General features: G+C 50.4%; 2 protein-coding genes across 2 annotated transcripts; both read right to left on the bottom strand.

Annotated features, from left to right (window-relative positions):
* Positions 1–111: 111 nt before the first annotated feature.
* On the bottom strand, positions 112–7,792 carry BRICD5 (BRICHOS domain containing 5). The gene is made up of 6 exons (XM_066640794.1): positions 7,754–7,792; positions 5,691–5,822; positions 3,849–4,001; positions 3,373–3,480; positions 767–920; positions 112–206 (listed from the first exon to the last, which is right to left on the bottom strand). Exons 1-6 carry the CDS (start codon positions 7,790–7,792, stop codon positions 112–114), a joined length of 681 nt encoding a protein of 226 aa, XP_066496891.1.
* A 2,981-nt stretch (positions 7,793–10,773) lies between these two features.
* PGP (phosphoglycolate phosphatase) lies at positions 10,774–14,695 on the bottom strand. The gene is made up of 2 exons (XM_066640449.1): positions 14,039–14,695; positions 10,774–12,903 (listed from the first exon to the last, which is right to left on the bottom strand). Exons 1-2 carry the CDS (start codon positions 14,631–14,633, stop codon positions 12,578–12,580), a joined length of 921 nt encoding a protein of 306 aa, XP_066496546.1. The 5' UTR covers positions 14,634–14,695; the 3' UTR covers positions 10,774–12,577.
* Positions 14,696–15,219: the final 524 nt, after the last annotated feature.

Here is a 15,219-nt window from a genome sequence, read left to right as displayed (position 1 = left end):
CACTGGGGCCCCATCCCAAGCTGGCAGTACTGGCACCAAGTCTTTGCACCAAGGAGTCACACTTGTGTTCCAGTCCAAAAGGTGAAGTGGAGAGTTGGGCTCTCAGGTGGGTCACTCAGGAAGGTAATAGAAGCAGATGGAGACACAGATGTTACTTGGGAAGCAGATGTCGATGCACAGGTAGATGAGGCGCTGCTTTGCGGGCCCTGCAAGGAGAATGGGCATGAGAAGGGTCATGTGCTGCATGTGGGGACAGAACAGCAGATTAAGAACATCCCTGCTGCAACAGACCAAGGGCCCATCCAGTCCAGCTTCCTGCATCTCACAGTGGCCCACCAGATGTCTCACGGAGTACCAAGACAACAAGATGCATTCTGAAGTAGCCTACTTCTCGAACCAGGAGGTTGCACATTCCCGCCGTGGCTTGGATCCCGTGATGGACTTTTCATCCATAGATCTGTCCAATCCCCTTTAAAAGGCATCCAGGTCAGACACCATCAACACATCCTGGGTCAAGGGCTGCCACATATTAATTAGATTCTGGGTCAAGAAATATTTTCTTTTGCCCCAACTCTCCTGACACTCAATTTTAGTGGATGATTTTAGATTTAGATTTTAGACCACTAGCAGAGGGAGGCCACACGGTTAAATTAAGCCATGGTCCAAGAGCCCCAAATTTGCTGAAGGCCACACCAGGAGTTTCATGTCAGAGGAGAATTTGGGTCCCTCGCTGGTTTCTCATCTGGGCCTCATCCCAGTTACTCACCGTCTTTTTTCTTGACCCAATATATGGGCACCTCCTCACACAGGGACTGGACAGCTTCTCCCACTTCCTCTGGCTGCACTGGTCTCCCCGACACAATCCCCAGAAACTCCCGGTAGTATATGGTCCTGTCATTGGGTAGTGGCAACGGATCAACCTTGTAAGGAAAAGGAAGCATGAGATGGGTGGGGTGACTGGGATCATCACACATTAAGTCTACCAAGCATCAGGCTTACACAGCTGACAGTACAAAACTACAGTTGGTGCAGCTGCAAGGATGCTGACTGGTGTCGGGGATCATGACCATGTTGTGCTGTGAAAACATCCACACTGGTCCCGTCTGTTTCCATAGCCCAATCCTAACCTGTGCTAGCACAACCAGGCCGCATGGCCTACACTGTATGTAGCAAAGGTTAGGAGGTGGCTGGAGGACAACTTGGGGTAAGGGGCTATTTTTCCTTATTTAGCTGGCACAAATCCAGGAAGCCCAGTGGAATGCTGGGTGGTCCAGGAAGGGGATTAATCAAAATGTGCGCTTAAAAAGATGATGAGAATTAATGTCAAATGGAGCTAAGCACGTTTTAAAATAGCATATGTGACTGCAGTAGATTACCCTTGTGTGGGAGACCCCTAGGTGCAGGACCCAATTAGGAGCAATTGGTTCAACTGGCTTAAAGCCTGCCCTGCAGAGAAGGACCCTTTGGGATCCAGCCCATTATCCAGAAAGAGTTGAAACTCTCCAAGAATGAATTCTCCAAGTCCTCCCAGCTACAATTTGTAGTCCAGGAGCTAGGAAGGCAATGAGTAAGAAGTGGTTTGAGCCCCTCTTGGAGGCAGGCACCACTTCTCCAGCAAAGGCACCTTTAGGCTGCTTTGCTTGGCAGCTGAAGACAGCCCCCGTGGGCAGATCTGTTTTCTGCTGCATTCTGGGGGGGGGGGGGCAGCTCAGCAGACCTGGCAAGGACCCCCGAACACGAAATGGAAGCAGGAGCGGTAAGCCAACCTGGGCAGCTTTGTCTTGACATTCACAGCAAACAGGGCCTTCTGTCTTTCCGAAACTGAACCTCTGGCCTCGCCCTTGACTGACGCCATTAGCATTTTGTTTGGAGGGCTGTTCTACGGGGCGGCTCAAACTGTTTTGCTGAGAAATGACCAACAAAAGCTGCTTTGTTTGCTTGCTTGACGAGAATTGGCGTACACCGGTAACCAAATACTGCAGAAGGTGATGGTGGAGGGATTTGCTTCATATAGCTCTCTTTCTCACACACGCAGCACGCACACAAACACATTGCTAGGTAACATTTTGTGAAGTTTTGAGGTGCGTAAATAAGATCATAAGTCATTTCAGTCTTCCATTGAAGTCTCCCAGCCACTTTGCCCAATTGTAACATCCCAGATGGTGCTGTTACAACCCACACATTCCCCCCCCCCCCAACCCTGAGAGAGGCTGAGCATGTGTTTGGTGTGCCAAGTGCCATAGGCCCCATCACTGACATCTCTAGTTAACAGGGTCTCAGGTAACAGGGCCGGAAAAGGTCTCTCCTCAAGGCACTGAAAATCCACGGTCATGCAAAGAAGACAAGCCCGGGGTAGAAAGAACAATAGCCCAATTCAGTTTCAAATGCTCAGGTCTCCTGGGTGAGTTCAAAGCACCACTTAAAGAGCAAAGTATAAAAAGAGGGAATGTTTTGGGAACAGAAGGATCCCCTGGCTGGATTGGTGCAAAGGTCGATCTCAGCCAGCATTCTCCTTCCCACAGCAGGTGCCTCTGAAGTTGTGGGCTGCTTGCCCCTCTCTTTGATCCCAGTGCTTGGCATTCACAGGTAGACTGCTGCAGCAGATGAAGTTTCAGTTTTGCTATAAGAACACAAAGCCCTCTGGATCAGGCCCAGGGCCCATCTAGTCCAACATGCTGTATCTCACCAGGTGCCTCAGGTAGCACACAAGACAAGATACCTGCATCTTCTGCTTGCTTGCATCTGGCATTTAGAGGTAGCCTACTTCTAAAACTAGGAGGCTGTATGCAGTCATCATGATTTGGAACCTGTGATAGACTTTTCCTCTATTCAGCTGTTCCATTCCCTTTGCAAGGTATCAAGTCCAGGGCCATCACAACATCCTGCAGCAAGGAGTTCTATAGATTAATGCCACTCCCTTGCGCCTGGAATTCAGAGACAGGCAACCTCTCAAGCCCAGAGGTTGCATACTGCCACCATGGCTTGTATCCTGCCATGAATATTTCCTCCAGCAATCTGTTCAAGCCCCTTTAGCAGGCATCTAGGCCTTCCGGTACCACCACAACAACCTGTGGCAATCTTGATGAGATCTACAGCTTTCCTGGCTTGTAGTTACAAGAAGTCTCCATGGAAGTCATCTAAGCTTGTGAGAATTCACCATCTCTTGTGCTGTTCCTTCCAGCTGAGAAAGAGAACAGTGCCTTCACCATTTTCCCATCCAGAATCTTTAGCTCATGCTTAGAGGCCCTTCTTTGTTTTGCAAAAAATTAAACAAGAAATGTGTGGCCTCTCCAAGAGGGCTTCCCTCCCACCCTGTGGAGAAGAAGCAGCCAAATCCCACAGAGGTAGCTTCAACGCCCTGTGTCTGCTCACCTTGTGCTCTGACAGGTTGAAAGACATCTGGATGGTGTCCCGGTCCTTGGCATCCATCAACCTCAGGTAACAACTGTTTTGCTCTGCGGGCTTGTAGCAGATGTAGCCCTATACAAGGAAAAAAATAAGGCAAGTGTGGGGATTTTAGACCCCAGGCTCCATTAAGGACACCCTGCCTGGTCCCTCCTCCTCCTCCTGTCCAAGCTTCTATATCCTTGCTGGCATTTCCTGTCACTTCCCTTGTGCAGGCCTCATGAGTTTCACAAACTTTGTCATCCTGAAGTCACCCCAGTAAAATAGGCCACTATTATACCTTATAACCAGATGGAGCCCATATGATCAGGACCACCTCATGGCTTCATGTCTAAGTTGAACACAACATCTGTGGTGGCTAAAACACCCGTCTCCTCCCTGCTGAAATCTCTGAGCACTGCCAAAGCCTCATAGCAGGTTACAAAAGGTACTGATACACTCACATTCTTGTTGTCAAACAAGACTGCTGTTGTTTGGTTACTTGACGAGGTGACATAATAAGTGATGGTGCTCTTGGCTTTGTCCACAAAGGCCGACTGGTTCCCCTGAGAGGCTGGGCGGTTCGGAAAGTTTAACCGCACGACCTGCAAAAGAGGCTATGAAGGTGCACAAATGACAACCTGGAGACAGTTGTGGCCCATGACACCACCTGAGCCATGTCCTGCAATGCATCTTGGTGGGGTTTTGGTCACTGGGACAGACGGAGCATCATCCATGTAGCCCAGTGATTTTCAATGTTTTTCTTCTCCCAGCACGTGGACCTCTACGGTCTTTGCCTCTTGTGATCTCACTTCTGATTTGCAGGAGTCTGAGGGCAACTGTTTCCTCTTCCACCAGCAGAGGAAGAGGAACAGACAGATCATTACCACAGGCAGGTGTCCTCAAAACAAAGCCACAGAAACTGAAAGAGGTTTTCAGCCATTTTCAATGCTGTGCTCTTGCGGCACACCTATGGACCTTTTCAATCTGCCTCTAGGTTCCCTCACCATCATTGGTGACCAAATGACAGGGCCTTCTTGATTGTGGCACCCTGACCTTTAGAGTGAGGTCTCCAGGGACTTTCACCTGCTGCTGAGCTGGGCTTTTTAGATTTGATTTCAGCATTGTCTCATCTCTGAATGAGAATGTGTCCAAGAACACCGGGCTTCTAATGCTGCCCCTCTGTACCTGGTGATGCCCCACCTCCTTCCACCCTTGCATCAAGGGATCTCTCTGACACACGATGTTGGAGGCAGGGGGAAAGAGAGAGATGTCTTTTTCCAGAAGCAGAAGCAGGCAGGGCTGACCCAAGATCTCCTGGGGCCTGAGATGGTTGGTTATTATTACCATTGGTGTAGCTAAGGGGGGTACATTACCCTGGGTAGCATGCCTGGAGGAGGTGCCAACCCACACTTCTGACAGCAGATCCCAAGGAGGAGCAGGCCCACCCACCATGTCTCCCTGCCTGCAGTGCAGGTGGGGGGGGGGAGGCATGCTGTAGATCATCTCCTTGCTGTCACAGTACCAGCTCCTGCACCCCCTCATGGGCACTTAGCAGTCATTTAGCTCTCTCCCCTCCACTCTTTCAGAGATAAACTGAATGGGTTTTGATGGATTTCTTCTGATTTTATTTTTCTTTCTTGAATGGTTTTTCTTTCTCTCTCTGGGTGAAATCCCTGGAGCTCACCCTACTGGGTTGACCTTAGGATTTTTAGCGCATTTTAATTTCTGCTGCAAGCCATCTTGAATCTTTGGAGAAAGGTGAGATACAAGAGCAAATGTGGGGGAATGAAACCCAAAGTGTTTCTTTAGTTTCCCCCCCCCCCAGAGGTGCCATTAGGACTACTGATTAACAGCCCAATCCTATGCATGTCTACTCAGAAGTAAGTCCCATTAGATTCAGTGGGCTTACTTCCAGGAAAGTGCGGATAGGATTGGGCTGCTAGGGCAATTTTATAGGGCAATACCCAATTTTCCAGTGCCGTTGCAGCTGTGCCAATGGGGCATGCACTGCATCCTGGGGTGGGGAGGCTGTCACAGATGCCTCAAGTTATGGGAATATTTGTTCCCTTACTTTGCGGCTGTATTGCAGCTGCACCAGTGCTGGAAAATTGGATAGGATTGAGCTCCTAGGCTGCAGTCCTATCCACATTTACCTAGGAGTAAGCCCCATGGACTATAATGGGACTTACTTCTGAGTAAATATGCATAGGCTTGGGCTCTTAGTTTTCAGCTTGCTCCTGCAGGGGAAAAAAAAACAGAATGGGGAACTGCAGAGGTCATTTCAAGAGAAGGGAGCACCTTACCTTGGGAGACCTTTGGGGGAAGCTGAGGGCTCCTGCCACAGCAGTGCAGATAATGCCACATGTCAAAATGACAGCGAGGATGACCCAGAATCTTCTGGAAGGGCTTTTGGATTCTGCTGGGGGGCTCGTCTCCTAAGAACCATGGCAAATCCATCCATCAGAGGCAGAAAAGCCACCTGCCAGGTCTCCAAAGAGAACGCAAGAGACAGCCCTCCAACCACTCAGCCTCCCACACCTGTCCTTTTGCCACCTAAACTACTTGGAAAAAATGCACTTAAATGAAATGGTGAGACAAACATGTTGACCCAGAGGTTCTTGATATGTATGGAAGGCGTGATTGGGAGGCCAAGGGGTTCAGGGTTCAAGTTTATGTTGCTGGCTTGCTGGAGGTGTCATGTCACTGCTTGAGCAAGCGATCAATAGCATTTCAGAAGCCGTCAACCAAGGTAGGGTCAGGAATGTATCAATTTGTGTTCATTGCGTTGGACACATTTCATAGCAGCTGCTGGGATAACACATGCAGTATTCCTAGTTCCTCGCAAATCAAATACATTTAGCTAATTTATCTTCCTTTTGTTGGCATCCTTCAGTCTTGGAAGACTATGGTGTCATGCTCTGAATGGTGGTTCTGGAACAGAGTGTCCTCTCCAGTGCACGAAGCCTGGGTAAAGTAGGTATGGAGGATAGGCTATTACCCATGCAGCAAATCCCCCCTCTCCACGTCACTGAAATGGTCCAATGGAAAGGCAGAGGCCAATATGGTTGGTTCCAGCAGCGTCGCAGGCGTTGCCAGAACGTGACTGTGTTCAGCCATGAACTGCCTCAGGGACTCCAGCTCCGGATTTTGCCTCGAGGTTGACTCCTGAAGCCTTTTCCATAACTGGATGTAGCCACAAGGCAGTGGAGGTTTGGGATCAGAGTTTTCCTTCTCTCAGATGAGCTGCCTTCCCAGGCTGACGAGTCCCATCTACCCGGTGGCTGTTTAGTCACCTCTTACGACAAGTACAGCCAAACTGAGGGCCTATTCTTATCCCCATTCCCCAGGGGAATTTATCTTCCTATAGGTTCAGCAAAGCATATAGACCTTAAAAATATCAATTAGCCATTTTCTTGCACCCTTTGAAGATGTTTTTATTTCAAAAAGCCTTTGGATCCCCATAGGGTTTTTAAGGGTATGCTGGTTGCAGACTGGTGTGTGCTGATTTTTAGTAATGTATTCAAAGTTTTTATGATTGATGGTTTTATGCTGCTATTTTGCCACTGGCTGGCTCTCAAAAGTGTCTTTCATAGTTCATAGTTTTGTGCATTTTATAGCTATGCATTTTATTCCAGATGCATTTTTAATTTGTTGTGAGCTGCCTTGGGTGCCCTTCAGGAAGAAAGGCGGAGTAAAAATGGAATAAGTGATAAACATAAAGCTGATTGATATTAAAATAATTGCAGCACAGCCCTGTAGGTTGTACATGGGTTGTGATGTACAGATATTAAGTAGTGAGAGGCCCATACCTCCCACTTCTCATACACACACACACACATACACACACACACACACACATATACACATACACCCCTGGAACACGGGTGGTTGCATTTGGGGGAACCCCCTCTCCAATCAGAAGGTTTAACACTGAAAAGAAACTGGAATTAAGCTATTGAGGTGGGCCTTTCAAACAAAGAAAAAGTTTGTCGTACTTTGGCCTTGTGAAATAAATGCAGGTTTCATCGCTCCAACATGAGCAAACGCATCAGACTTTAGTTTGACGACAGTTATCTAGCTTGCAACACCCCTCCAGACTGCACAAATTGGTTTAGGTAATACCTTCAGCCTCCAGGAATACAAAATCTATATATTGGAGTAATAAAAGGTTTGGATCGGTCTCCTCTCATTCCACTGTATCAATCCCACTATTCTTTTCCCTGCTTCCAGGGCTGTTCCAAGATGCTCTAGCACTCCAGGTGGAAAATCCAAATGGCATTCACCCTTCTGATCTCAGGTAGAAGCCCCTCCCTGGTCCCAAGGAGAGGTGGGTGCTGGGGTAGGGGCAGAAGGGCAAGGTACTTACTGAAGAGGGGATGGTACGGGAGGCTGCCTGCTGCTCCATCCTGGAGGCCACCCCGATTCCTGCAGCTCTTGTCTTCTGACAATGTGGAGGCTGTGTGTGATCAGAGTTCTCCAAAGTCAGCCCGGAACCTGAGCACCTGCCCATCAAAGGCCAGGTAAAACAGCCCACCTTGGCACCTCCACTTGGAGGGAAACATGTGGAGGTGAAACTAGATTCCCCAAAGGTGGGAGGGAAGGGGGGCCTGCAGAGAGATGCTGTCCTGGGCGAAACAGCCAATGCATTCACGGGGAGCACAATTGGGGGCTTTGTGCAGAAACCTGGCCCCGCTGGCAGGTGCCCCAAGGGTGGTGGGGCAACACTCTCACTGACGAGGAGGAAGTAGAGACATGAGCAGGGGTCACCTGCACCTACAATCGGATCCCACTAAGGTGATGGGAGGGTTCCCCAGCCCTGCATGCTTTCAGGGGATTAATCCAACTGCTTCCCGAAGGCTACCTGCCCTTCAAACGTGCCTACCTTAGCAACCCTTCAGAGTCTCCCCAAAGAATACTAGGACAAGCAACAGAGAAAAGGTTATTTTAAGTTAACTGCTCAGCTTTCAAAGGATTCATCAAATTTAAGTACATGTTTATACTGTAAATGGGGGGGTACCTTTTTGAGGATCCAGAAAAATGGGGAATAAGGGGCTACTTGTAATTCAAAACTATGGGAGTAACACAGTCCTACAAAAAAAGAAACCCCTTTTTTAAAGTTGCCAGGGATGTTTGGATATTTTTGGGGTGCTGCATCAAAAAATGACATTGCTTAATTAGCTCTAGTTTTGCAGTTAGGGCATGGCCACTTTATATGCTGATTCAAGCAACTTCCTTATGAGGTGTCATACCATGGTGTCTGCTTCCTCACAAGGAAGCTGCTTGAACCAGCATATAAGGTGGCTATGCCGTACTCCCCAAACTAGAGCCAACCGAGCAAAACCAGTGTCATTTTTTGATTCAGCACCCCAAATATACCCAAGAATAGGTCTAACTTTTAAGACCACAAAATGTGTGTAATGAACCTTAAAGAACCCAGGTGGTTTTCATCAAATGGGATGAAGGGAATGGCTGTCTTTCTGATGGGACTGTGCGAGGCTAGCACCTCACACCTCCTGGAATTCTGCACTGCTAATCAATTCAAGCACGTACCCATCTTGCACGTACACCAAACCATAGGGTTCCTAATCAATTCAAGCGTGCACCCATCTTGCACTTACACCAAACCGTTAGGGTCACCTCTGCTGCAGTCACACTGCTCAATGGAAACCAGTTCCTCTTAATAGTGGCAAGCACGGTCCATTATCATGATTCATCCAAAGGAGAGCTACACAGCAGGACTGGTGCTGGGGCACCAAGCAGAGAGACTTGGAAGAACTGGTCTAGCTCACATTGCTCCACAGCACTCTGAAATGTCCAGACACGAGGAATTTCCACAGCCAACTCTGTCCCAAGACATGGGGTGAGGCAAAGATGATGGCTTGTCATCATGGCATTTTTAATCCTGTTATGAAGCACCTGCCGTCTTTTGGTGCCAAGCTATTTGGCCTGGCAAAAGATCACACTGGTTTCCCTCTCCATTGAAAAAAGGGGCCGGGGAGAGGAATGCTTTTATGCTGGCATGCTCACTCTCTGACTTCAAACAAGCCTGCTTGTGCATTTTGTGGCTCAATGTTAAGACAGACACATTTTACCTGGCAGAGTTTCAGGCAGAACATCACCTAGCCTGTTCCTGCTGCATTCCCGCCAAGTCACCTTTCATGCCCACGAACAGCAGAAGACACATAAATCAGATATTGGGTCAGGGTAGCCGGTTCTCCAGGGGCAGAAAAAGACAGCTGGAGGAGGAAAGGAGGTATCTGCATCCTATTCCTCCACTGCGGACCTATCTTCAGAGTGCAGCCTGCTCTACCCCATCCCACGGTAGCAGATCGCTGCAATAATCCTCACCACCAGATTTTGCCAAACACAAGCCTGTTTGAGAGGAACAGAGGAATATGCACAAATGTCTGAGCTTGGTTCACGTGTAACGGTGAACCAAGCCCAAGCTTCATGCTTCTGCATGGCTTCCCTTTCCTCCATTGCACAAACCGCTGTTTATCAAGCCTGAACATAATGGCAAATTGTGGTTTAAGCAGACAAGGAAGTGAGAAAGAATTTGAACATGCAAGGCTGGGGTGGAAGAATGACAACACATGAGCCCCACTGCCAGGATACATGAACCAAATCTGTGTGTAAAGAACATACATGCTTCTATGTCCAACACTCTGTGCCTTTGTTTCTATGAACGCAATGCAGGTCATGTGCTAAACGCTGTTTATGGGACACCAATGAATTTTGACTGGACGGAATTGTTATAGGTTGCTTTTTTCATTATTACTGTGACATTTCTAGGGGTTGTAAACCACCTTGAGTATAGCAGGGTAGAAAAGCAGCACACAAAGTGAATGGAAAATGGACAAAAGGAAATGAAAGCCAGGATGGTGTAGTGGTTCTGGTGTCAGACCTGAAAGATCCAAATCCCTGCTCAGCTGTGAAGCTTCCCGGATGACTTTGGGTCAGTCACTATCAGCCTTACCTACCTCAAAGGATTGTTGTGAGGATAAAAAGAGGGAACCATGTACACCACCCTGAGCGCCTTGGAGGAAGGATGGCATAAAAATGTGAAAAATAAATTAATAAATAAGGGCCCAATCCTACCCAATTTTCTAGTGCTGGTGCAGCTGTGCCCATGGGGCGTGCATTGCATCCTGTGGTAGGGAGGCAGTCACAGAGGCCTTCTCAAGGGTATGAGAACATTTGCTCCTGTGCCTCAAGACTGCATTGCGGCTGCACTGGTGCTGGAAAGTTGGATAGGATTAGGCCCTTACCCAGGTTATTCCAATACCAGAAACCAAGGAAAAACAGGTCTTTTATATAGCATGTTGGTTGAGCAACAGCAAGAAACAGCAAAAGATGCAAAATTAAAAGATGACAAACACACCCAAAGAAGCAGCAAGAGTTATGTTTAATGATTTGACTAAAGTTCCCTAACGGTTTTACAGACACAGCCTGGTCTTTCATCAGCAGTTTCACAAGGGCGGAAACAGTGAAAAGAAGGAACCGATTCCCTGTGCAGCAAAAGGAGGTCTGAGCAGCTGCTGATGGGGTCTAAACAACATTTATCATACACTCAACACATTTTGTGACTCTCCACAGATTGCATAAGCTGCCAAGTCCCAGAAAAAGGGCTTCAGGCTATATTCAAGTCAGTCCAAGGGGTGCATGAAGACAATCTGCATTACCAAAGCTATAGTAAGACTCCTAACTTACACTTTGTAAAGGATTTATGTTGGGAAACTGATTACAAGGAAGAAAAATATCACAGCGCACCTTAAGCGCACTTCTGAAGAAGCACGAACACTGATACTGATTGCCAAAGTCTGTTCCACTATGGACAACACAATTATTGCTGCATGAAAAAGTGGCAAGTTGATACAGTAATACAACTTTCAAGCATCTGCAACAAAGATGTGTGTGCTGCTTCAGAAAAGCACAGAAGTGTCTTCTTGATTAACAAGATAGCCTTAAAAAAAAAATCCTTACATCTGCATATGTAAATTTCTCAATAGTTTGACACTCAAAAAGTGCAATTTGTCGTATTCACCTCGAAATTGCAAAGCAAAATGGCTTTTTAACTCTTCGATAGGCAGCTTCTGCTGAGGCAGATCTGTCAAGGATTTTTCTTGGGTTCTCTCACCAACCTAGATGGAAGATTTTTAAAAAGGAAGCACTGGACAAGTTAGTTACATTGGCGGCTTCATCAGCACTGATTCCAAAATGGCTTGAGAGAAAAATGGCACCTATTAATACCACAGGGGTCCCACTGAAGGTATCCCTTTCACTAGACAGTTTGTGCTTCCATCTAAGATCTGCCACCTTCAGCAAGGCCTCTGGGCAGTTTGGACATTAAGAAAATCAGTTCAAGCACAATTACAATTTTGGGTTCCTCAAATGGCCTGACTTTTTGAATAAAATGACATTTAGGCTTGCAAATTATATAATTACTGCTGTATATTGAAGACAACGCAAGAAAAATCTTTAGAAGTCAAATGAACAATATTCTTCTCCCCTTCCCTTTTGGCCAATAAAACCTATTTTCAATATATTATAATTCACCTTTAAAACAGGTTTCTGAAATTCATATCACTACTGTATAAACAAACATCTATTCCGTGGGAGGAAATGTGTGAAAAGGACTGTGGCCCTTCACATTTTGTCCACTGAGCATGTGCAATTGGCACCACCATTGCTGGCCACACAAGTGGGTTCCTTCCCCTGGAATTGCACCTGAACCAAGTTGTCTGAACTGGGACCTGAGTAAGCATCAAAACGAGTCTGAGAGCTCAGAAAAGAGTGACTGCCCTCAAACTGCTCAATTCCCTGAATTCCCAACACACACTAAGACCACAACGCAAAGGTTTTCCCAGAAGCCTGCCTGAACCTCTGCAGCCCAGCTGAGCACCATTAACACCTGACGCCTTAACACCACCTGACACTTAAAAGACAGAACTGATGCCCTACTACATCTGAAAGGCTACTGATGCAACACGCTTCCCTCTTTGTTCCAAAGTGCATTTTTAGAGAAAGTTGTAAACAAAAGAATTCAAATTCAAAGTTATGCACTAAAAGCATCTTCAGGTGCAATCAGCAATTGTGTGCATTGCAGTCACTGAGGCGATACTACCAGCCTCAAGTCACTGAGGGCGGAGAGCGCGGGGAGGGAGGTACTGTAGCCAATTTCCCTTTTTTCCTAATCCTGGAGGGCAGGGAGAAGGTCAGCTATGCTATCGACATAGTAGTCGGGGACTAGGTTTTGCCGCTCAGGGCAGTCGCTGGCCATGTGGTCTTCCACTTCTTTCAGTGTGGTGACCCCGGTGAGGGTGAGGAGGGTGGTCAGGCCGCAGTTGTTGCCCATGAGGATGTCTGTGTCCAGGCGGTCACCGACCATGATGGTGCGTGCCGGGTCAATGTTGAACTCGCTGACCACGCAATCAAACATGTAGCGGCTGGGCTTGCCAATGATTACGGCCTCCCGCTCCGCTGCTGTCTCCACTGCTTTGACAAGACAGCCAGTTCCTGGTGGGGGAGGAGAAATGGTGCGGTTAGCAGGAAGTCACAAGGCAGAAGTTGCACCAGGCCACACCTACCCCCACCTAGCAGGTAGGTCCCAAGCCAATCAATCCCCCACCTTTGCTTCTATCCCACCCATGAGTTCTATCCCACTTCTACAGTTCACCGCTATTTGCAAGAACTGCTAATGCCTGTTCTAAATGTCTCCAAGGGAGACCAGGATGACCCTCCCTCATTCTAAATGCACACACCCGTCCCTGCTGTCATTTTCCTGGGTAGCCCAATACACAGTTTCCAGATCACAAGTGACCAGAGATTAATGAGAGTCATCACATCAATGCAGATGTGCCTTATGCAGAATCAGACTGTGCTCCATCCAACCCAGAGTTATTTGCCTGCCTGCAGCCTTGCCAAGAAGCCTCTCCTGGCCCTGCTACTTGAGTTCCTGCTGGCCAGCAATGCCAGCACTGAGCCCAGGGCTCACGACTGCAACAAGTGTCATGGCCCTGAACTACAGGCAGGCCTGAGAAGGGGGCAAAATCTCTGAGGCCAGACCATGACAAGATAAGGTGTGCTGCATTTGTCACACAGCAATTTGGTGTCCAACCCAGCCTATCCAGGGCTGCATTTCCACTGCTGGAGCCACAAGACTGTCAACCAGGAATGTAGGAACTTCTGGCTTACAGGAAAATTTAGAAAGGGAGGCCAATCAGCCATTTTTCCCCAGGGCCAGTCAACTCTCAGTGGTCCCAATCCAGGGGCCTCCACCCCTTGAAAGTAGGCGCCCACTAAGTCCACGCTGCCTGCTCTGACCAGCCGCTGCCGCCCCCTGCAGGTGTGCTGAACCCAGGCCCTCCCATGAGCCAGGCGGGGCTGCCCTGGACACCCCCTCCTTCGGCCTTCATGATTCCCCAGAGCGGCCAGTGGAAGGAGAGTGCACTCTGCACATGCTCAGGGGGCCCTTTTGGACTATGGGCCTGGGTACAATGTACCCCCTGCACCCCCTGAGCCCTAATCCAGAGCATGTGTCATGCCCTGAACTGCCCCACTTGGTACTCTCCACGTACTCAGAAGCCCCCTTGCTAGTGTTTCTCCAGCGCGCTCTGCACACGCCCAGAGGCCCCTCGCCCCCCAGGCGTACCGGGCACGGCGCTGCCGCCCTCGAGCGGCAGCCGGTGGTCGCGGTTGGTGCCGAGCAGCAGGCAGTCCTCGCGCAGCAGGTAGCGCAGCGCCAGACAGAGCTTGCCGTAGCTGAAGTGCTCGTCGTAGCCCACCAGCACCGCGCGCACGGCCGGCTCAAGCGGGGCGCGCGCGCCGAAGAGCGCGTGGCCGGGCGCGGGGGCCGGGCCTGCGCCCAGGTGGGGCACGCCCGCGGCGTCGAGCTCCGCCCCCAGCGCGGCCCCGCCCAGCACGTAGGCGGCGCCGCCGGGTGGGAGCGCGCGGCTGAGGTAGCGCGCGGCGCAATGGGCGGAACCGAAGACCTGGCGCGGCGCGGCCGCGGGGAAGCCCAGGCGCCGCAGCTTCTCCGCGTAGGCCTCGCGCGTGCGCGACGAGTTGTTGGTTACGTAGCACAGCCGCCGGCCGCGCGCCTCCAGCCGCGCTAGCGCCTCCGCCGCGCCCGGCACCGCCGCCTCGCCGCGCCACAGCACGCCGTCGCAGTCGAACAGTAGCGCCTCCGCGCGCGCTAGCGCCCCGCGCGCCACCTCCCCCTCCAGCCGCCGGCAACGCCGCGCCATCGCCGCTCTGAGGAGACAGGCGCCTCCCGCCGACTGGCCCGGGCGCGGCCGGCGGGGACGCCCCTTGGGCGGGGCGCTCTGGAGACGGTTGGTCGGCGCGCGGGGCGTCTGAGGAGACAGGCGTCGGCCCGGCCCCTCACGCGGCCCTCGACGCTGGTTGGCCCGGGCGCGGCCGGCGGGGACGCCCATTGGCTGGGCCGCAAGAGGGTCCCACCCATCATGAGACGGTTGGTCGGCGCGCGGGGCGTCTGAGGAGACAGGCTTCGGCCCGGCCCCTCACGCAGCCCTCTGCGCCGATTGGCCCGAGCGCGGCCAGCGAAGACGCCCATTGGGCGTGGAACTGGGAGGTCCCGCCCCTCGAGGGCTTGGTTGAGCGCTGGGGGCGTCTGAGGAGACCGGGCGCGGTCTCGCCCCTCACGCTGCCCTCGACGCCGCTTTGCGCACCCAGCACGCTTGCTGATTGGCCGGGACTGGAGGGTGTCGCTCTCCGATTGGCTAACCGGCCCGCTCTGGCCCCGCCTCCTCGCGGTCCTCCGGCCGTGCCTACGTGCTCCTATTAAGCAAGCCCCAATTCGCTTTTCTTGCG

Source organism: Tiliqua scincoides, chromosome 13 (assembly GCF_035046505.1).
Source record: "Tiliqua scincoides isolate rTilSci1 chromosome 13, rTilSci1.hap2, whole genome shotgun sequence".
Taxonomy (NCBI): Eukaryota; Metazoa; Chordata; class Lepidosauria; order Squamata; family Scincidae; genus Tiliqua; species Tiliqua scincoides.
Note: the sequence above shows the minus strand (reverse complement) of the source record. Positions and strands in the feature narration are given on the sequence as shown.